This window comes from Protopterus annectens, chromosome 8.part0 (assembly GCF_019279795.1).
Source record: "Protopterus annectens isolate FY-2018-M chromosome 8.part0, PAN1.0, whole genome shotgun sequence".
Lineage (NCBI taxonomy): Eukaryota > Metazoa > Chordata > Ceratodontiformes > Protopteridae > Protopterus > Protopterus annectens.
Genome location: NC_056741.1, coordinates 712,719,087 through 712,741,243, shown reverse-complemented (window position 1 = coordinate 712,741,243; position 22,157 = coordinate 712,719,087). Strand labels below are relative to the sequence as shown.

General features: G+C 41.7%; 1 protein-coding gene across 1 annotated transcript in view; it reads left to right on the top strand.

Moving 5' to 3' along the window:
• Positions 1 to 1,111: 1,111 nt before the first annotated feature.
• The window catches only part of MSTO1 (misato mitochondrial distribution and morphology regulator 1), a gene marked incomplete in the record, with an annotated part of 1,162,028 nt that continues 1,140,982 nt past the window's right edge, over positions 1,112 to 22,157 (top strand). The window contains 1 exon segment of the mRNA XM_044080162.1: positions 1,112 to 1,292. Within this exon segment, the coding sequence (XP_043936097.1) occupies positions 1,209 to 1,292 (84 nt within the window).

The window sequence follows — 22,157 nt, the reverse complement described above, 5'->3', positions numbered from 1 at the left end:
ATTCAAAGATCTTTTTTATAAGTAAAACCAGCATATTTTAACTATCCTTTGACCTTCCTAGTTGAAGTTGTTAATTAGCTATTGGTACCCATTTGTCCCACATTATGAAAGCTAGTGTTCCTCATTATGAAGATGGAAGGTTGAGAGATATGTATATTAGTGAAGTACCTCGCAGGATGCATAATAGCAAGTCCCGCCCAAACCACGCCTTCCCCTCCGATTTTTCCAGATGGCACGATTAAAGTACTAAATATTCATGCATGTGACGGCATGAATACTGATCTCTATGTTGTGCGGTGCAAGTACCATCGTACTTAACGACCGTTACCGCTAACTAGTAGTGTTAATTTGTCGGCTTTGTAATAAAGTACCTGTCTGCAAAGCTGAAGGACGCCGTATAAAATCTGCACAAGATTCAAGTGTTTCAAATGCATTGCCTGAACAGAAATTATACAAGTTCATATAATGTTAAAATGATTTGTTAAAGGAGGCCTGTAGAATTCAATGAAATCCGGCACTGATATCTGCATACCTGTATTGGCCAGGGCTTTTACGCACTTCCCTACACTTTTTGGAGACTTGCACTGGAGTCTTTTATATCCACACGCGCTACCACCAAATCACACAAATGGGACCGCAGTTTAAAAACACTCACCATAAAATACAAAAGTGCAAATCTATCTTTCTGTGGGGAAAAAGAACCCAAAACCTTTTGTAACAAAAATGAGTGGGCTACCTGTTGCACCACTGACACTACAGTTCAAGGATGTCCACGGTAAATAATAACGAATCGCGTTAAAGCTTAAAAAAAACTTCCTATAAGCATAAAGTAACACATTCTAACCAGTCTGTGCGCTCAACAGATGGCATTAACTATTTGTAAGTGTTCCACGTTGTAGGCGTGGTAGATTAAAACCAATGGTTTGGACTGACTAATTTTTCAGAAGGAAAGCTAGTTACCAATAAATAAAACTAGATAAACAACAGAACTCGGTCACTTGAACTTCACTTCAGTAACACCTCCAAAACATAAAACGAAAGAGAAAATTAATGGCGTTACCAACGTCAAATCGCTAGAGTCACATGATAGTCTTACGGGTTACGTCGGTAGTTGTCGTCTGTTTTAGGAAATAAGTCTGAAGTGTGCGTGAGATAGGCATTATTGTGGAGCCTTTAAAGTAATATCCTTGTGTAACGTGTAGGGCGTGATGGACATTAAATGTAGGGAAGTTGTCACTTTGCAGTTTGGCAACTATGCCAACTTTGTAGGAACTCATTGGTGGAATTTGCAGGTTGGTGTATAGGTTTACACTGATGTTAGTTTTATGTTATTCAGTACAAAATGTTTCGTTGTATTAGCACATTTAAGAGAGATTCTTCGTGCTTGCTCAATAATTGCAGGTCTTGATGATAGCTGCTTGTATTTCATTTGGTATCCGTAGTACTTGCGTTGTTGGAAGCTGTTAAAGCAACTTCTTTAACTGGTGTATTTTATTAAAATCTTTGTTTCAAGAAGTGTTATAATGGTAATGAGAGTATAATGGCAAAATGTTTGTTTTTCATAATGTGTTTACCAATTGAATTTGATAATGTATTATTTAGCCATTCGGAGGTGTTATTTTACTTGTACCGTGAAACATTTTGATGGATATGTTTATCAAATAATGTTGGTACAGCCCTTTTCTCTTGGCTGCGCAATAATACTGCTTTGTGTGCTTTTTATTATATTGCACCAGTATAACTGTTACGTGGCTTATAATTGGAACAGTTGAGTGTTGTTTAAGTTATGCATGATCACTTTTTTTTAAGTGTATACACGGTGGTGGTATGAATATTGGCTATAGGCGTTGGTCACTGTCGATAATACCCCAATTCATGTACAAAACGGGAAAAAGGGGGTGTTGATGCCGATTATCACTGTAATGGTACCAGTGCATAAAGCCAACCTTTTCATTGTGTCCAGGGATAGGATTTGTCTGCATTTTGAAAAGTTCTGCATCAGTAATATAAAACGCTATGTCACACATTTATTTTTATTTCTTGAATTACATTGCATGTTATTTTTCTGATAATAAAGAGTTGAGTAATATGAGTCTTGAGAAGACAAGTCTATTTGTTATAATTGCACTTGGTGCAATTAGCATAAGATATACATTAACAATAAATAACAGATTCTTTAAACAAACATTGTGGATGAAAAATATAATCTGATTTCCTTATAGAAGATTTTGGGGAGGGGAATCACTAGTCAGGCAGATGGGTAGCTTGAGATAGCTGATTACACATCAGCAGTTCCTTCCTATAGGAGCATGCTATGCAGGGCCAGGTATTGTAAATTGGCCTTGAGGATAAAGGTAGCAGACTGGACTACAGAAGGGTAATTTGAGAATGCTGGGAGGTGCCTGTTAGTGAGCATATTGTAGCATTCAGTATATGCTGATGGTGACTGTGATCTCCGTTATCAAGTGCGTGCTTAAGGATGCAGAAGTGGTAGTCCCAAAGTGGCCACGTATTCCCAGACGTCACGATTTCTTGTAATAAAATAAGGTGCTTAATCAAAGTAATATTCCTCAGAGTGTGAAAGTAAGATTTAGCAAGAGCTATCATGTGTTCCCTCTATGGACAGCTGACCATCAGGGTTCTTTGTTACGCTACACATTTTTGGCACAATCTATGGTGTATTCCAATTACAAATGATAATGAAGGAAAAGGCAGGAGCAATGGAAGGCCTTGTGGTCAAATGGTTCGTGTTAGCATTGGCCTTAATAGGGTTGACCTTAAGTCAGCTGTGTCCCATCCATTTAAGCATGGTGCTCGGTCTTCTTTCAATAGTTCCAACACCCAGTATATTTTTTTGTAGTGAAGTTGTGCATTAACTGCCTTATAGTGATACTTCAAACTCCTTTGAATGACTTCTTCGTGCTGGAGCTTGTACACCATAAAAAATGAAGGACAAAGACTGGAATTCTTTGGCACTCTACATTGCAGAGAGAAAGGGAGAGATTCTTATAGAACAATTAGTAGGTTTATAGGTAGTTAGAAGGCTTGTAGTCTAGTAGACCATTCAGAAATGTAGCCCAAATTCACAGTTGTCCATTAGCACTGTCTGGTTAAGTGACTTGCAAATGAGGGCTAAGGGAGTCAAACTCTTTAGTACAGGAGCTACAGCTCAAAGCTTTAACCCTGTGTGCCAACTGCCAGACTAATCCCTGAGATAACTCTGCACGCACTCCATATGGTAATAGGCAGTACAGTTGAGGATTAAGTTGAAAGATTATAATGGGAGTATAGTTTTACCTACATCTCATAATACAGATTGGCCAGAAAGATTATAGTAGGACTGTAGCTTTAGTGAGGTCCCATGATCCAAGTTATAAAGTTATCAGACCAGGAGACTGAAGTTCAAGCTGATCACTTTGTTGGAATATCGACTCCAGTATGTGACCTTTAAGATGGTTTGCAGAAGTAATAACATGAGCAAACCCCAAGTCTTTTTCAAATTGAAAGGAAATGTTCAGTAAAAGCCAAAAAGTCAGTTCTGACGCAAGTGCTGGAGTCACTAAGCAATGGTTCTTTATATAGTTTTATTGTACTCTCATTTCCTCTGTCTCATTTTATCCATTTATGTGATCATAAAGCCTCCATCTCCTGTTGGAACATTTGCTCAACTAAACCGTGCTGTCGCTCGTCTGGTCAGGATAAAACAGACGAACGGTTGTGGATTCTGTTCAGGCAGCTTTGTTATACACAAACACATCAGGATTGAGGCTTAGTAACTTAAACTTAAAACGTATAAACAGACTGACTATTCCACTCATACATGTTAACACTCTGGCTGTTCCCTCAAAATGGCACTGCTGCCTGCATGTGCTCACTATTTATATGCACGTGCCTGCACTTGGAAATGCTTCTTAAAGTTACAACACACTCTCTGTTCTATATCTTCCCTGTTTGAGAAGTGGGTCATACACTAAATGAAAGCATTCATTGACGTGCAGTTTTACAGAAATTATCTTTTGACTTTAATTATATAGAACTAATTCTTTGACATGCAGTCATACAAAACTAAACACATATAAAACAATCGTATCCAGATTGCTATGTATTTTACACTAGGTCTAGAAGTACGACCTGATTTTTTTTTTTTTTACATAAAAATCAGAAATGGATCTAGCAATGGAGAATGTCTTCAAGGAATGTTCAAGTTTGGGAACATCTGGGAGATCATCAGAAACAGGAATAGGTACTGAGACATGTTCTTCAGTATGAACATTGTCTGTGTTGCTCTGAGACCTAGAGTCTGTATCACAGGTACAATGCTGTGATATCGATTCAGACACCACACATAGATGCCTGAGATTTCCCCTGTATTCTGTACTCCTCAGATTCCACTAAGTAGGATCTCTGCTCAGCACATATACCTCTCACTTGACCAATTCAATCAAAGCCTTTTGCCGTTTGCATCCTCACTGTCTCTCCTTCTTTCAAAGGATGAAGAAATCTTGTTTTATCATAGCTGGACTTCTGAAAGGAATGCTTCTTAAAGAGTCTGGCTTTGATTCCTCTGGTGGTTTTCCATTAGGCACCAACAAATTAGAACTAATATGCAAAATTGTTCTGGTTTGCCTAGATAGAAGTCTCTGAGCAGGCGAACCAAGTAGGTTCTCACGGGGTGTATTTCTGAGATTAAGTAAATTCAAGAATATATCGGTATTGTCATGCTTTGACCTTTCTAGTAATTGTTTTGCACTCTGTACTGCATGTTCAGCCAGACCGTTTGACTGTGGGTATTATTTAAGGTTACGGTTTGAATGTTGGTGAATACAGGGGGAGCATAAAGAAGGGAGGGGTGGAGGAGAGCTTAAGCAAGGAAGAGTCTAGCATTTAGAGTTAGAAATCTTTTGTTACGATAAAGTAAACCTAGTTTCTGGTTAGTCTTTTGTTTATGCATTGGAGAAGGTGCATATTAAATTTAAGTTCATCACTGATGATGATTCTTAGCAATTTAGTTTGAGTTTCAGGTTTAATGGTTGTGTTATTTGAGGAAGTGATAGAAAAGGAGGATTTGTGGTGAGTCAGAGAACGGGGAAGAAATAGGAGTTTGGTCATTTTTTGGTTAAGGATTAGTAAGCTTCTGGTTAGCTACTGTTCAGTAGATAAAAAGGTGTTTTGAGTGAGTGTATGGAGTTCAGAGACGCTATCAGAGATAGAGATAAGCGTTGGATCGTCGACATATTGTATGAGGGAGGATTGTTTGCAAGATGTGTGGAGGTCATTAGTGAAGATATTGAATAGGAGGGGGCCCAAGATGGAGCTTTGGGGTACTCCTGTTGCAACAGGTAGGAATAGAGAAAAGGAAGAGAGCCATTTAACGGACTGTTGCCTGCAGGATAAGTAACTGGAGAACCAGGAAAGGGAGGAGGAAGATAGATTGAGACAAGAAATTTTAGATAACAGTAGGGGATGGGAGACAGTATTAAACGCTTTAGAAAGGTCTAAGAAGAGACTGGATATAAGTTTATTGTTATCTATGGCCTCAGCTGTGGTATGGGTAAAGGATAGGATGGCAGTAGTTGTGCTAAGGTTGGGACTAAAGCTGTGCTGGGTAGGTGTGATAAGATTGCTTTGGAGGAGGTATTCTAGTAGTTGAGTGGATGCATTTTTCAAGGATGTTAGATGGTGCGGGGTAGAATAGCTATTGGATGGTAGTTTAGATAGGTCAGTAGAGTTGCCATCTTTGTGTAGGGGCATAGTGAAAAAGGATTTTCAAGTGGTGGATACAATGGATTCCTGAATGGGGCTATTGCTTAGTATAGACACTTGTATTCAATTGAGTCAGCAGCCAGTTTGAGGAAGGATAGAGGTAGATTATCAGTGAAAGGGGAGCAAGGTTTTAGCTTAAGAAGTAGAGATCAGATATAAGAAGTGGGAATAGGATGAAAGGTGAAAGTGTTATTATTAGATGGGTAGGGAGGGATTGGTTGGGTTGCAGTGTTACCGTTGGATTGTAAGAGTGCTTGAATAGTGTCAATAAAGTATTTATTCAGTAGGGTAGCTGTTTCAAGGGGGGGTGTATTAGGGTAGGGGGAGGGGTTAGTGGGGCAGCCAGAAGAGAGACTTTTATTTAGAGTTGACCAGAATTTACATGGGTTGGATTTACTATTTAGTTGAGCTGTGTTAAAGAAGGGTATTCATCAGCATTGTACTGTTTCTTTGTAAGATTTCTGAGCTGTCTATAGTTCTGAAGGAGGAGTACTACTTTAGTTTTATTCCAAGCTTTATCTCGTTGGAGCATAAGGGAGTTTAGTGTCTTTGGAAAGCCAAGGAGCATAATTGGATTTTATTCTTATCTTTCTAGAGGGGGAAAGGGAGTTCAGGGTATTCATGAAGATGGTATTGAAACTATTTACTGCTTCATCTAGAGGAGTTTGTTTAAGGAGTGACCAGTCAGTGGACGATAGACAAAGTTGAATTAGGTAACGTTGAAGTTGGAGAGTTTTCGACAGTCTCTATAAAGATTAGGTTTGGGTGGTTGGCAGATGAATCTAAGGACGGAGGTGGGTAGGTGGTCACTGAGTTGGTCTGGTAGAGTAGTGCAGTTGTGATAGAGGTTAGGGGGAGTTGGTGAGTATCCAGTCAGATGTTCTTCATGTTTCACTGTTGCAGTCATCACACTTGTTATCTGCCTGCAGGTAGCCCTCAGTCAGCCCGAATGCCAGAGTCTTGGGATTTCTGTGTCGGATGCTGTCACTTCTTCCAGGACGTCAGGTGTATAAAAAAGGCAGCCAATGCCATTACATCAGTTTTTCTTGCGGAGGAGGAGCCCGAAGCAGAAGCAGTTTGCAAGTGCCAGTCGGTCGCCACCTGAAATTTTCATTTTTTGAGTTTCAAACCTGAAGTCTTCTAAAGCTAAGTACCCCGTTGGGGATTCTATTTTCTTGCTCTAACCAATGTCAGAAAAAGTTAACAATGGTCTTGCCTGTGGAAAGCAAATACCTCACAGAGATTTTCATTCTTACTGCGTCACTTGTTTAGGCCCAGACCATGACATCCTTCACTGTCAGTTTTGTCCTTAACGCCCGAACCATTCGTCGTAAGGCTATTTTTGTAGCTAAATTCTTTTGCTCTCGTTCTCCGTATTCCAAAATGGCTTTGGTAAGCCATCAGTCTACCGATCATCTGAAAAAGCTCAAAGTTAAAGATGGAGACAGACCGCATAGGTCAAAAACTGCCAGTGACGCTTCCGTTAAGCTAATTGTCAGTCCGCTGGTACTCAGTGAGGTGCCTTTGCAGCCCCTGATGCCAGCTTCTACAGATTCGCAGGCCTCTGCTGAGAACCATTCGGAATCCAGTATGCCATGAGATGCTTCTTTGACTATGGAACCTGCGGCTGTCTCTACCTTGGATGGGTCTGGAGCTGCTGTGCACGCACCGGCTTATGAGGGTGTATTGCGACCTACCGATATTCGCATTAAACAGACAACTCCATTTTTAGATAAAACTATGCACTATGCCTAGAAAACCGATGACCAAAGCACATGCTCAAGCTCCTATGCCTCAAAAGCAAATGCTTAGAATGGCTGAAGACCTTATCACCCTAATTAGAGGAAGTCAGCCTTCCCCTGGTAAGAGACCAATAATTGAGTTTCTTTCTGATTCTACAGACCATGAGTCCGATGACCATGACCCTTCTGATTACCAGGACATACCCTTATCTACCTTTGAGGATTCGGATGCAGATGAATCCATTCCCTCTGCCTCCCCTCCAGAGGATTTCTCCTTTGGCGAAACCTTGCATACTTCAAGAGAACATTTCCGCTGGGAATGCCAGGTTTATCCTCAGTCCAAAAAGAGATTCAGGGAATTTTTAGAGTTGCCTCAGCACAGGCCCCTAGCTATAACCCCTGTCCTGGATGTTGTAGATGATGTCTTCGTGGAATCTAGTCTTACTCCATACACTTTACCACCAGCCCCTAGAACACCTGACGGGTACTACATAGTACCTGATTCTCACAAATTTCTTTAAGAATCCTCCTGTGGATCCAGAGACCATTTCCCAGGGGCCTAAAGGTATTAAGGCTACTACAGCCAAAAACCCTACTCCTTCAGACAGGGATTCCAGAGCTTTAGACAGATTGGGTAAGAAGGTACATACCTCGGCAACTCCGGCCATCAGGGCATTGACTTGCCAGTTTCATATGTTGAAGTACCAGCAATATATTATGGAACAAATTAAACAAAAAATGGTGTTACTTCCAGATTGTGCAGAAAATAAAGATTTGCAAGAATTAATGCATTCTGCAAACCAAGTTAGTAAGCATACTTTGCAGTGTGGCTTTGATGCCCTAGAAGCATCTTGCAGGGCTGCAGTCACTGGATCTGTACTGCGAAGGCATGCTTGGCTGAAGGAACAAACCTTGCCAGACGATGTCAAGCCAAAATTACTAGGAACTCCTTTAAATCAGGACCGTTTTTTGGCACCAAAGCAGAAGAGGTTCTTAAAAAGATAGAAGAAAAAGCTAAATCTACGCAAACTGTTAAAGAATTCTTACAAGTGCAGCCACCTAGATTCAATAGGCATTGGCCTACAAAAAATTGGTCCTTTCCAGCCCCTTACAGGCCTTCTCAGTATAAGTCCAGGGGAACTAGACCACCAAGACTACAGTCTGTGGGTATGCAGAGATCTAAACAATGGAGTGCTCCCACCTCAAAAACAGGGAGTGGCAAGCCACACCCTTATGGTAAAAGTTTACAATGACTTGTCAATTATCCTTCCCAGCCCTGCCCATCTACTTGCGCCCCTAGGAGGAAAACATGCCTTTCATGCTAAAAACTGGATGTCCATTACTCAGGCCCGATGGGTTCTAAACATTGTATCCCAGGGGTACAGATCCTGCTTCCATTCCCTGCCAACCCCAAGTGGATTTCCAGACCTTCCTCCAAACCAGTGGGCAGAGGCTCAAAAACAAGTACGTTCCCTGCTCAATATCAGGGCCATTCAACTTGTTCCAGTAGAACAAAGGGGACAGGGTTTCTACTCCAGACTGTTCCTGGTGCCCAGAAAAGAGGGCTCTTGGTGCCCAATCCTGGATCTATCAATTCTCTCCACCTTTCTGGTGGTCCCAAAATTCAAAATGCTAACCCTACAGCAGCTTCTCCCTATGCTAGCCAAGGATGCCTGGCTAGTCACCCTAGACTTAAAAAAGCCTATCTGCACATCCTCATAAGGGAGTCTTGCAGGAAATATCTCCACTTCAGGGCAGGCTCTATGCACTATCAGTTCTCTGAACTTCCCTTTGGCTTATCTACTGTGCCCAGAGTATTCACAAAGTGCCTGGCTCCAGCCATTGCATACTGCAGGCAGAGAAATATCCAAATGTTCCCATACATGGACGATTGTCTGATTCAGGTGGACAGTCAGGAATTACTACTTCAACACCTGGCATTTGTAAAAGACTCTCATTGAGGTGCACCAACAACGAAAAGAAATCACAACTGGTGCCCGTCAAAAAATTGTATTCCTGGGAGCAAGCTTGAACACAACTTCCCAGATGGCCTTTCTCACTCAAGAAAAACAGATCTATTTGAGCAACTACTTCAAATACATGGCCACCAAAACCCAACTGTCTGCAAGGAAAATACTGCAAGCCCTAGGGTTCATGGCCTCATGCATTCTGCTAATTCCATATGTAAGACTGCATATGAGGAAACTTCAGTGGTACTTAAAAGGTCTTTGGTGCCAACATTCTTAGGACCTGGAAACAGTCATTCCGATCCTTCCTTGTCTAAGGGCAGAGTTCTTCTGGTAGGCAGAAGCATGCAACCACAACAAGGAAATGCCTTTCATGCAACCCCTCGCCATCGAAATCCTGATGCATGAGACTATGCATGGGGGGCTCACATGGCAGGCAAATGCATTTAGGGAAAGTGGAGCCCAGAACAAATTTTCCTGCCCATCAATCATAAAGAGATGTACAGTATGCTCTGACGGCCTTTAAATACCTAATCCTTCCAGGACAGCTGCTGATAAAAACAGACAACACCACAGTTATGTGATACATAAACAAGCGGGGGGGAACCCACTCTGCAGGTTAGCCATGGCACTGTGGAACACAGCCTTGAGCAACCAAGTGCATCTGCAAGCTCAGTTCCTGCCAGGCAAACAGAATTCACTGGCAGATTACTTAAGCAGAAATCTCTTGGACCTACACGAGTGGAAATTGGAGCCCAACACCTTCAACCTTCTAATCCAGAGGTGGACCTCTTTGCCACCCCTGAGAACCACCAGTTGAGCAAATTCTGAACCAGGAACCCTCACAGCAGGGCCTGGAAGGTGGATGCCTTATCCTTCAAATGGGAAAAACCTCTCAATTTATGCCTTTCCCCCTCTGCCCCTCCTCTCAAAGGTACTATTCAAGATCAGACAGGACAGCCCAAGGGCAATTCTTATGGTCCCAGATTGGCCACGCCAGCACTGGTACCCACGCTTACACAGTCTGACAACGGTGCCACTCTTGCACCTTCATCAGACACCTTCTCTGCTGTCTTAGCAGGAGGTACAGATTTTGCATCCACAGCTGCAAACCCTAAAACCTTGCAGCCTGGCTGATTCCCTGAATACTCCACCAATAACCCTCAGCAAGCAGGTGCTGGATGTCATTCTTGAGGCCAGAACGCCTAGTACTAGAAAATCCTATGCTGAGAAGTGGAAAAGATATTGCTCTTGGAGTCAGTTTCAAGGAAAGGACACAGCTGTGCCCTCATTACCTCAAATCCTTGATTACCTAGTAGAGCTACTCCACAGAGGCCTCTCCTTCTCCTCCATTAAGATTCATACCTCTGCCATCTCAGCTTATTGTAATACTGAGCCACCTCTATTCTCTCACCCTTTCATCAAGCAGTTTCTGAGAGGGGCTAACTACTCGAGGCCCCCTAGGAGACCACCCATCCCTGCCTGGGATCTTAACTTTGTACTGGAAAAGCTCACGCTCCCCCCTTTTGAACCTGCAGCTTCAGCATAGTTAAAATTCCTTTCTTGGAAAACCGCCTTGCTTTTAGCCATAACCTCAGCTAGAAGACTGTCATGAGTTACAGGCACTAATGGTTGTGGAACCCTTCATTATCTTCCATGCTGACAGGGTTTCCCTCAGGGCTAACCCATCCTTTATGCCTAAGTAGTCTCCAGTGTGGCTCTAAACCAAGCCATCCATTTGCCAACCATCTTCACTAATCCTCAAAATAAAGGGGAAAGGATCCTGCACTGCTTGGACATGCACATATAGCTCTGGTTCTACCTTGACAGGACTAAACCTTTCAGAAAATCTGACCAACTGCTAGTCAGCTTTGGTACAGGGGCAGAGGGCAGGGCCATTTCAAAGCAAACCATTTCCAAATGGATAGCACACTGCATCCATTTCTGCTACAAGCACCATGGAAAACCTACTCCACGGGATCAAAACACATTCCACTAGGGCTACTTCCACCTCTACAGCATTTCTCATGGGAGTCACTACCAGGGAAAGCTGCAACCAGGAGTTCTATATACACACCTTCTCCAAGCATTACCACATACCTATTTTTTCTAAATCCATAGCTGGATTTGCTACAGCAGTCTTGCAAGGCCTGCTAGCCAGCCCTAACTCCCCTTGAATGCCTCCACCCTTCCTCAGCTTTGGGAATCAACCCAAGTGTGATGACTTGCAACAGTGAAACACGAAGAACATAGTACAGTTGTGTATACTTACCATAAATGTAGATGTTCGAGTGTATTCACTGTTGCAGTCCTGGTTTCCCTCCCTCCAGCCTCCTGTTTTTCTCTATCCTTTCTACCTATCCTCTATATGGCCATTTTTTTATGGCAGGGGTATTTACATTTTACTGGTGGTGTTCCACACCATATACTAGCTTCCTATTTTGGGGCTCCTGACATCTGGGGCAAAGAAAAACTGATGTAATGGCATCTGCTGCCTGTTTTATACCCCTGACATCATGGAAGAAGCGACCTCATCCGACGCAGAAATCCCAAGACTCTGGTATTCGGGCCAACTGAGGGCTACCTGCAGACAGATAACCCAAGTGTGATGACTGCAACAGTGAATACACTTGAACATCTACATTTATGGTAAGTGTACACAACTGTACTTTATGGAGCTAGATGGGAAGTTTTTGTGAAATCGGGTGGGGGAAGTTATTAGCTGATGGAAACCATGTAGATTTATGCTGATTTGAGGGGAGTCGGTTTTGAGTTTGGACCAGTCTGTTGACATCGTGTAAAATGAGAGTTTCATAGGGAATGTTGTGGGAGAACCAGTCTAGGATTTTTTTCTAGGATGGGCAATTTGTTTCCTGGGGGGATGTAGACAGAAGTGATAGCTATTTTTTTTGTGTGGGTTGAGGTGGCAGTTTGCGATTGTGGGTTGAGGTGGCAGTTTGCGATTAGGAGTTTTGCTGGGTGTAAGAAGTTATTAGCTAATGGAAGCCATGTAGATTTATGCTGATTTGAGGGGAGTCAGTTTTGAGTTTGGACCAGTCTGTTGACATTGCGTAAAATGAGAGTTTCATAGGGAATGTTGTGGGAAAACCAATCTAGGATTTTTTCTAAGATGGGCAAGTTGTTTCCTGGGGGGATGTAGATAGAAGTGATAGCTATTTTTTTGTGTGGGGTGAGGTGGCAGTTTGCGATTAGGAGTTCTGCTGGGTGCAAGTCTGTTATGGGTGCAGAAAATGGTGATAGGTTTAAGCTATTAGTGAAGGATAGCTGCACCACCTTTTTTCTTTGGGAATCTATCTGAGTGGTAAATATTATAGCCTGGTGGGAGAATTTTCATTGTTATTGATATGAGGCTTAAGCCAAGTTTCAGATAAGCAAAGGATGTGAAGGGTTGTGTGGGCTATCCAGGCATGGAAGTCAGTGAGGTTTTAGTTAGGCTTTGAATGTTAAGAGAGTATATGGCTAGTTGTTTGGCTATAGTTGAGTTCAGTGTAAGAGCCTGAGGATGGTTGGAGGTAGTTGAAGAGGGGGAGTTGGAGGGTAATGGAGATTGGTGTGGTTGTGGGGGGGGGGGGGTTAGGGTGGATGTCTCCAGATATGAGTATGTTATTAGAAGCTACAGAGAGTAAGACGATATATAAGTGTAGTTTGTATAGCTTGGATTTAGATTTGAAGGCAGGTGGGAGTATTTGTAGTCTAGTAGGCTTACGGAGACATGAGTTGGGGCGGTTAAGTAAAGTTGGGGATATATTGGAGAAGGATGGTGTGAAATGAGTGTCCAAGGAATTGGAGGTGGGAGGGTATAGCAGTGGAGCGGGAAGATGAGTAATTAATAGGTTATAGGTTATAGTAGTTGGAAGGAAGAGGAGTGAGGTGGTAAAGATAAGTTATTGCTTTTTTGAAAGAGGGTAAAGGGATTGTAGGAAGTGTATAGTAGATGAAAATAAGGAAGTAAGAGAATAGCTGTGAAAATTAGATAATAGATATTTAGTTAGTAGAAGTAGGGTTCACAAGAAAGAGAGGGGACCAGGAAGTGAAGTCTAAAAAGTTTATCAGGAAGTTGGTTGTGAGTGGTCAGTGGGGGAGGAAGGGGAGGGAGTGGAATGGTATATAAAGGAAATTGTAATGGGGTGTGTGGGAATGGGGGTAGGGGAGCGGAGTGAGCCTGGAGCAGGAAGTACCAGACTTTGACAGAGGACTGAGCGAAAAACAGATATTTGCAAGATATTAAATAGTTTAAGTGAGTTAAAAACTGTTTATTTAGTTTACTTTATATTTATGGAATAAACTTTAGAATTCAGAGTGGCGACTGAGTTAGGATGCAAGTAGAAGCAAAAAACAAGTAATCTCCGCGGTATCCCCGAAATCTCCAATCAACCCACTGAAGTGTAGTGGGTCAAAAAAAAAACTGTGCAAGTAACTTCTCTGTGTGGAAGATTTTCAGTCCATATATTTCTAGTTAATCACTGTATATTAATCCGATCAGACAATTAGTAGTAGAAGTAGCGAACGTAAACTCGTCAAGTCAAAAAGTAATAATAGAAAATATATAATTCTGCAGCATTACTAAGTATTCGAAAGTAATCCAAGCAAGGCAGGCAGTCTGTTTCCAGTTGAAAATCCTTTATTAAGTACACAGACCAGCGATCCAAGTAAAACAAAAATAGAGTAATAATTTCCTCACAAGCTTTCTAAATATATATATATATATATATATATATATATATATATATATATATATATATTCTTTTTATCAGGCATGGGAGTGGTTTATTGTGCTGTAAAAGAAAGTGTTATTGATACACATGTTAAATTCACATCCCTTCCCCATCAGTGTGACATTCGAGCTGGTCCTGCCCTACCTAGTAGCTGTCATAATAATATATAGCCCTAATGTACTTTCCTCTAGCAGAAAAGAATAAGTCATACACAAGAGATTCAATGGATTTTTTGAAGAAAAAAAAAAAAAACATTACAGTGGAAGCTGACAGTATTTTGGTAACTATTGATGTGGAATCCTTGTACACAGTGCTCCCTCACAATTACTGTATAACAGCAGCTATGGAGTCTTAAGAAACATAATCCGGGTACACAGGCACAACTGCAAAAGTTAAGCAAGCTCATTAATCTTGTACTGGACTTCAATTTCTTTACTTTCAATGACAAACACTACAAACAAAAAACTGGTATAGCAATGGGGGCTGCCATGGCTCCCAGCATAGCTAACATAGCCCTGGGCAAATGGGAGGAGGACTTTGTGTTAAACAACACAGACTACATGCAGCATATCACATGCTATTTACGTTTTATTGACTATGTCTTTATTGTGTGGGAAGGTGACACCTTGCAGCTTGGAGATTTTATCACTTACCTCAATCAAACAACCCCCTTCCTGAAGTTTACCTCTTCCCATAGCTGTACTTCAACCACTTTCTTAGATATGCAGATTTCCAAGGACACCAACAATAACAGAATCACCACTGATCTATTCAGAAAACCAATGAGGGTTAACTTATTACTCCACAGTAAAAGTCTACATCCTACAAAAAACAAGTATAATGTAGTGAAATCCCAAGGCTATAGATTAGCTCGAATTACCACAGAGATGGAAGCATGTTTGAGAAACCTGAACAATTTAGAGAATGATTTTCTAGTGAGAGGCTATGAAAGACAGATGTTAAAAGACATCCTGGAACCCATTCTAGAACTGAAAAGGACTGAAGCACCTTCACTCAACCTCCCCAGTAGAAAAATGTTAAGTAATCCCACAGAGAATAACAAATGCAAAAATAGCTGCATCCTGACAAACACTTTGGATTATCACAGTATCAAAAATATTATTGAAGAAAACTGGGACATTGTCACAGGAAACCCTTTTCTGATTAACATCTTAGGTGAAGCCCCATCATTTGTTTATAGGAAGGCCAGGAATATTAGAAGTTTTGTTGAATTTAAACCTAGACCATGTGAGAAAAGCACTAAAAGATGTGAAACTAATTGTACATTTTGTATATTTATACAGCAAGGTGATAGTTTTTATTGCCCTTATTTAAAGAAGATCATTAAAACCAGTGCAGGGGTGACTGTAACACTAAAAAAGTAATTTACAGGGCACAGTGCAATGAATGTGATGCATTCTATGTGGGTAAGACGGTCAATAAACTGAAGCGAAGGGTTTCATGTCATCTGTCAGAAATCCGCTCTGGATGTAAAAATAATGCACTAGCCAAACACCTTTCTCTTCATAAAAGACACACAGGTTTTAAGTTCCAGATCCTGGATTGCATAGACATGGGTGATCTTGAAAGAGACATCCGAATATTCTGGAGAAACATGAACTCCTGTGGCAAAGCTGAACTCTTTTAGAAAGCCTGGACTAAACTACTATTGTTCAATTAAAAGTGCACTGGAACTTAGAAAATTGCCACATTGTTTACATGGCTAATTGTATTTTATTTTATTTTTTTCTACAAATTGGTTTTAAATATCATTTTAAATCATTTGAAATTTAAGTGTATATTTTGTTTCCATCATCATACACATATTTTTTTATTTTTATTTTTTTCTGGTTCTCTTTTTTTTCCACTTTATTCAAAATGATGGTAATAACAATACTAACTAATTATACAATTATATAGGTTTTTAGGGTTCTTGTACACAGACCTGAAGAAGTCTAGAAGGACAAAAGCGATCTTTGTTAACAATAGGTTATGAAAATAGAAACTGATTTTTACATGCAAAATGTATATGTTTATATATAATTTTTGATCATAAAATGAACTAAGGTTGATATATTTCCAGCCATGTAGTATATTGCGTTGTATAAAATCACAGACTTAATAATCTACTTAATAATTTGGTTAAATAAGATGTACCATTAAAGTACATTAGGGCTATATATTATTATGACAGCTACTAGGTAGGGCAGGACCTGCTCGAATGTCACACTGATGGGGGAAGGGATGTGAATTTAACATGTGTACCAATAACACTTTGTTTTACAGCACAATAAACCACTCCCATGCCTGATAAAAAGTATATATATATTTAGAAAGCTTGTGAGGAAATTATTACTCTATTTTTGTTTTACTTGGATCGCTTGTCTGTGTACTTTAATAAAGGATTTTCGACTGGAAACAGACTGCCTGCCTTGCTTGGATTACTTTTGAATACTTAGTAATGCTGCAGAATTATATATTTTCTATTATTACTTTTTGACTTGACAAGTTTACGTTCGCTACTTCTACTACTATTGTCTGATGTAAGTAGGAGCAAGTACATGCAGGATGGCGTTGGAGCAAAATTAGTTATGGCCAGTAAATTGAAACCTTACAGTACAGAGTATATGAGAGAGCACTTCATGAGAGTAATATAGGTTATGTCTAGCTGTCAGGAAGGGGAAATACGATGCAGGAAAAGGGTCAAGAAGAAGAACAGGGCAGAAAGTAGACAACTAGACCTGCGTTACACAACAGTTACAGCGCTCAGGGCTAATGGAAGCAGTTCAGAGGTATAGAAACAGCTAGGCTAAGGGACAAAAATTAGGTTAGCGAGTAGTCTAGGGAGATGTGATATACAGGGTTTCTGTCCTGTGTGTTTCCAGAGGGACTAGGACAATATAATTATTTAAAACTAAGTTAAAGAGCTGGACATGCAATAAGTTTTAAGTCTAGGGTGCCTGAGAATGCTTCACGACGTCGGTCACTGATTGCAATCCTACTGTAGGATGGTTATAAAAAATGTATGAGTGTGAGAGAGTGAATGCGAGTGATTGAGTTTTCCCATCAGTTGAGATTTAGGTTCATAGGTAGGTACTAAGCTATCTGCCCGAAGGCATTTATAAGCCTAGCCAGAATGTGTTGGCTTTCGCCGCCCCCTTAGATTAGTTCCCTGTGCATCTGTCCAGCAGAGCCACTGAAGTGATCCCTGGGGTAAACTTTCTGTTTCCCATCCACTCTTCAAGGTTTCTCTTGAAGAGTGCTAGCGAGGAGTTCTGCCTAATGTAGATTGGAATCTTGTTCTAAAGCATAATAAGTCTCTGGGACAGGAATCCATCCCTCCAGCACGTCCTATTTATTATTGTGGTGAGGTTTAGATCCCTAGAACGTGTGGCTCGAGGGGTATAAGGTTTTCTTTAGGTGGAGCATGTCCATCCATTTTGGGTTGGACATGGCCTTGTATGTCAGGCAGAGATCACCTCTGAGCAGGCGGTATGCAAAAGAGTACAGCTGGAGTTTCTTCAGTTGAGCTGCATAGGGCATCTGTTTGAGGCCAGTGATCCTCTAGGTGAGGTACTTCTGTGGTCTTTCCAGCTGTTGCAGGTGTCTTGTAAGATACATCCCAAATGGGTCTGATGAATGATGAATAGAGGGGCACATTGACCTCTTTTGATCTGGATGCAAACCCTTTTGTGATTAGGTAGGCCACATAGAAGGATTTTCTAAGCACTTTGGCAATGTGATTATCAAAGGAGAGATTACTATCTACTTGGTAACCAGATCCCTTATTACGTTTTCCGTATTTAGGGGACTACCACCTATGTGGTAGCTTCTAGATACTTTATTTCCAAAGGGAATAACTATGCAGTTTTTTGGCATTTAGCTTGAGGCCATGATTTTGACACCAGGTATCCGTCTCAATGAGACCCATTTTGAGGATGTCTGTGTCAACCGGTGAGTCAGTTATAGCCCCTAGTTTGCAGTCATCTGTGAACTTGGTCAGCCATAGTCCTCCTTGTCTGTACCTCTGAGAAGTATATGCCGAACAAGAGGGGTCCTAGGACTGAGCCCTGGGGAGCACCACTTGCAACAGGTTTAGAGTCAGACCTAGCTCCCGCAACTCTCACAATGTGGGTTCTGTCCGTGAGCCATTTGCAAACCCATCTTGTGACATAGGGGTTTATGTTCAGGCTGGTGAGCTTGTCTGTACCAGAATGGGAAATGGTGTTGAAGGCCTTTGCGAGATCTAGGTAGGCTGTGTGTACCACCTTTCCCTTGTCTATAGCCTTGGTAACTGTCTCAAAGAAGTCCACCAGGTTTAGGAGGCATGATCTTCCCTTAACAAAGCCGAACTGGGTAGGGTCCAGTGTTTGGAGGTTCCCAATGTCTCCATTAATGAGTTCCATGATGATGCACTCCTTAGCCTTGCAGACCAAGCTAGTCAGGCTTATAGGGCAATAGTTCCCGGGGTCTGTTGTGGCTCCACCTTTGTGGAGCGGAATAACCGTTGCTGTGCACCACTTTATGGATACGTAGCCTGTGGAGAGGCTGAGTTTGAACAGTGTGTTTAGGTGAGGGGTTAGTACGTTTTTGAGCTCGTGTAGGACGCAGCCTGGGACACCGTCCAGTCCCATTAATGCTGTGTTTTTGGCTTTGAAGAGGGCTGTTTTAACCTGGGCATCTGTGATTTTAGGGTCTCTACATTCTTCTGGTATGGTTATGGGCCCTTTTGGGGGCGAGAAGGGGGTGAAGTTTACACTGAACCTGTCTGCCAGGATGTTGGCAATATTGGTTGGTTCAGTGTATTTTGTGCCATTCTGCACCAACTCCGAGCAGACCCGAGCATTGGCACTTAGATTCTTGACATAGCTAAAGAATGCCTTGTGGTTATCTTTGGAGTCCTTGGCAAGTTTTCTTTCAAAGCTCACCTTGGACAATTTTATGAGGGATCGTAGTTTCTTGCTGATACTGATCAGGGATGTCTTCCCTTCTTGGGATTTTACTTTTCTGTACTAGTTTCCTCCTTCTTTTGTATAGCTTGTTTATGGCAGGGGTCCACCAGACTGGTTTCCTTTTCTTGGAGGAATGATTCTCTTGGTTTTGCTTGGGATAGCATGATCCATGCATTCTTGTAGGTGCCAATAGAATGCATTAGTAAAGGACTTTGCAGCTTGGACAGCGTTATCCTTTAGCATGGGGGCTTTGAAACTTTCCACCTCTGTCTTAAGTAACGAGAAGTTTGCTTTTGAAACTTTTTTTTTTTCCATGGTTGTTTCCTTGTCCGGGGGTGGGGGTGGAATGTAGATTTCCAAAGTGATTTGTTTATGGTCAGATCTAACCAGCGAGGTGTTGGCCTCCAGTGTGGAACATGGGTCACCCATGTTGGTAATGACCAGGTCCAATATGTTGTCACCTCTGGTGGGAGTGTTGACCAGTTGTTCCAGTGCGTTTCAGTTTAAATCCTAGGAAATGTTCAGCAAGCTACAATTTGAATTGCAGTTTTGCCCGTTGTTAGTTGCGCGTGGTAATCTCTGAAGCATCGTGCTGTGCCCCTAACCCGGAGGTGTGGGTATCTCTGAATATGGATACTCCCCTGCCTTTTGTATTTTGGTCCGGGTTCTGTGGACGAAATGTATGGTATGAGTTGTAGCCTGGTAGTGCTGGGGTGCTCTCTGGAGCTTTAAACCAGGTTTCTGTTACTGCACATATATCGATTTTCTCCATACTGATGAGTGCGTGCATTTTGAGGTTTAGACTTCTGGCATTGAGTAGTATTACTCTCAGATTTTTGTTACTTGTGCTATTTACGGTGGTGGGTTTGTCTTTTGCGCCTTGCCTAAAAAAGGCACTTTGGGGGGTGGCAAGAGTCTTGGCCAGTATTCGAAAGCCTAAGGGTGACGGGTGCAAGCCGTCTCTAGCGAAGCAGCATGGCTTGTTCAGCATGTCATCCCAGGCAGACAGACACTGGATCCCCTTTGAATGACACCAGAAACTTAGCCAATTGTTGAAATTGATAATTTTTTCTTTATACCGTGATATTCTTGGTGATGGCAGGATGCTACTCCGGGTCAGGGTCATACCGGCCTGGGCTACGTGATCAGAGAGCTCTTCCATGTCTCTTTTCATGTAGTCCAGAGAAGTACGTCTCAGGTCATTCACACCAACATGGACAATGACAGAGTCATATTTGTACTTGTTCTGGAGTGACCTGAGTGCTTGTGTTATGTGGCGGATCATGGAACCCAGCAGGCAGCTAACTAACCTTCTCCTTATTTAGCCTAGTGAGTGGGACGTCAGTGTGCCTGACTATAGAGTCACCTATTACTAGTATGTTGGGTATGTTACTTTGCCTTGAGGGCTGTGATTGCATGGCACACTGGTTTTGTGAAGTGTGTGTTTCATGGTTTGTGTTGGGGGGGGTGGAGGTTGCTTGGATATCTGCTTTAATGGGCTCTGTTGCTTTTGCAGATTTTTATTTAGAGCCTCCGAGTATGTTTTCATGTATTTACGCGTGTTTTTTGCCGGTGCTGGTTTAATGGGTCTATGTGAGACTGGCGGTGTGATGCCAGTATTTCTCTTCTCCTCTTGACTGTCTGATCCAGTCTTGGGTTGAGAGAGCTTAGCCACCAGTTTGGCTGTATAATTGCATCTCTCGCATGTATTAGGGTTTGGTGGTAGGAGGAGAGGGTTGTCTGTGTACATGAGGCAGTTGTAACATTGCCTCAAAATGCCCAGATTCACCAGTTGGACTGGAGAGTACACCTGAAACTGCGTTTTGGACATACCTGAATAGGTACAGTAAACTGTTTTACTGAATGGCTGGTAAGGTCGAATAGAGAACCTTGTCCTTCTATATTGCTAGGGTTTATAAGTGCTTGCTATGTTTTGAGCAAGTGTTGGGCTGAGAAATGAATGTCTTGAGTGCTTAAGTTGAAAGTTTGTCTAGTTCCAAGGGAAAAATTGAAGAGGACACTTTGTGGAGCCGGGAATACTTATACCCTAGCTAACCGGCGCTGCCCGGCTTGTAAAACCAGGCAAATGTGGTTTTTATAGCAGGGAAATGAAAGAGGTAGAAATTAGCCCAAAATGGCCAATAAACTACTACTTTCTGGGCTGAAACCACTCTTCCAGGGACAGATAGGCTGCTCAAAGCTCCCCTCTCTCACAGGTGAACAGAGAAACTTCCTTCTATCTGAGTAAGTTATGGGCAAACACAGTGATTTGTAACACAGCCCTGAATTCAGCACTGACCTGAAAACACAATCAAAAAACACTAAATGCACATAAAAAGATGCTTATTTGTTATATATGTCAGGTCAGAGTTGTAGTAAGAAGAAACACAAGTACAGTAAAAGCAGATGAATAAAGTGCAAATTTATTTATATATATATATATATATATATATATATATAAACAATAGAAAATGAACAATCTGATTTAACAAGTTACCCAATTAACCAGAAAAAAACTCATAACTGAGCCCTGTTCCAGCAGTCTTCAATCAGACAAGTTCTAACTGCACACTCCCGCTACTAGGATGCAGGGGAACCTTCTCCAAAAAAAGATAGCCTGGATCAGTGCTCAAGTTATACAAACAAAGATAGATTCAGCAGGCCTGAATCTGGTCTTATGCTACAGCAACAAGCCGTACCAATTTCAGAAAGAAACAGTTCGAATAAGCAGGCACAATAAGCCTGTGACCAGAAATTCCCAGCTCAGAAGGGCAGAATCCAGCCTCTCCTCCCAAAAAAGTGCGGACCACAAACCTTAATGTAGAATAACTGGCCTGAAGCCCAAGTGCTTAAACCAGAACTAATACACTTTTAAAATAGCAGACACTGAGCTTCAATCAGCAATTCCCAGCTTAGGATGTATGCTACCTGTCCTGCCACAACAGTGCAGACCACAAACCTTCTTAATGTAAAACAACCGGTATGAAGCCCAAGTGC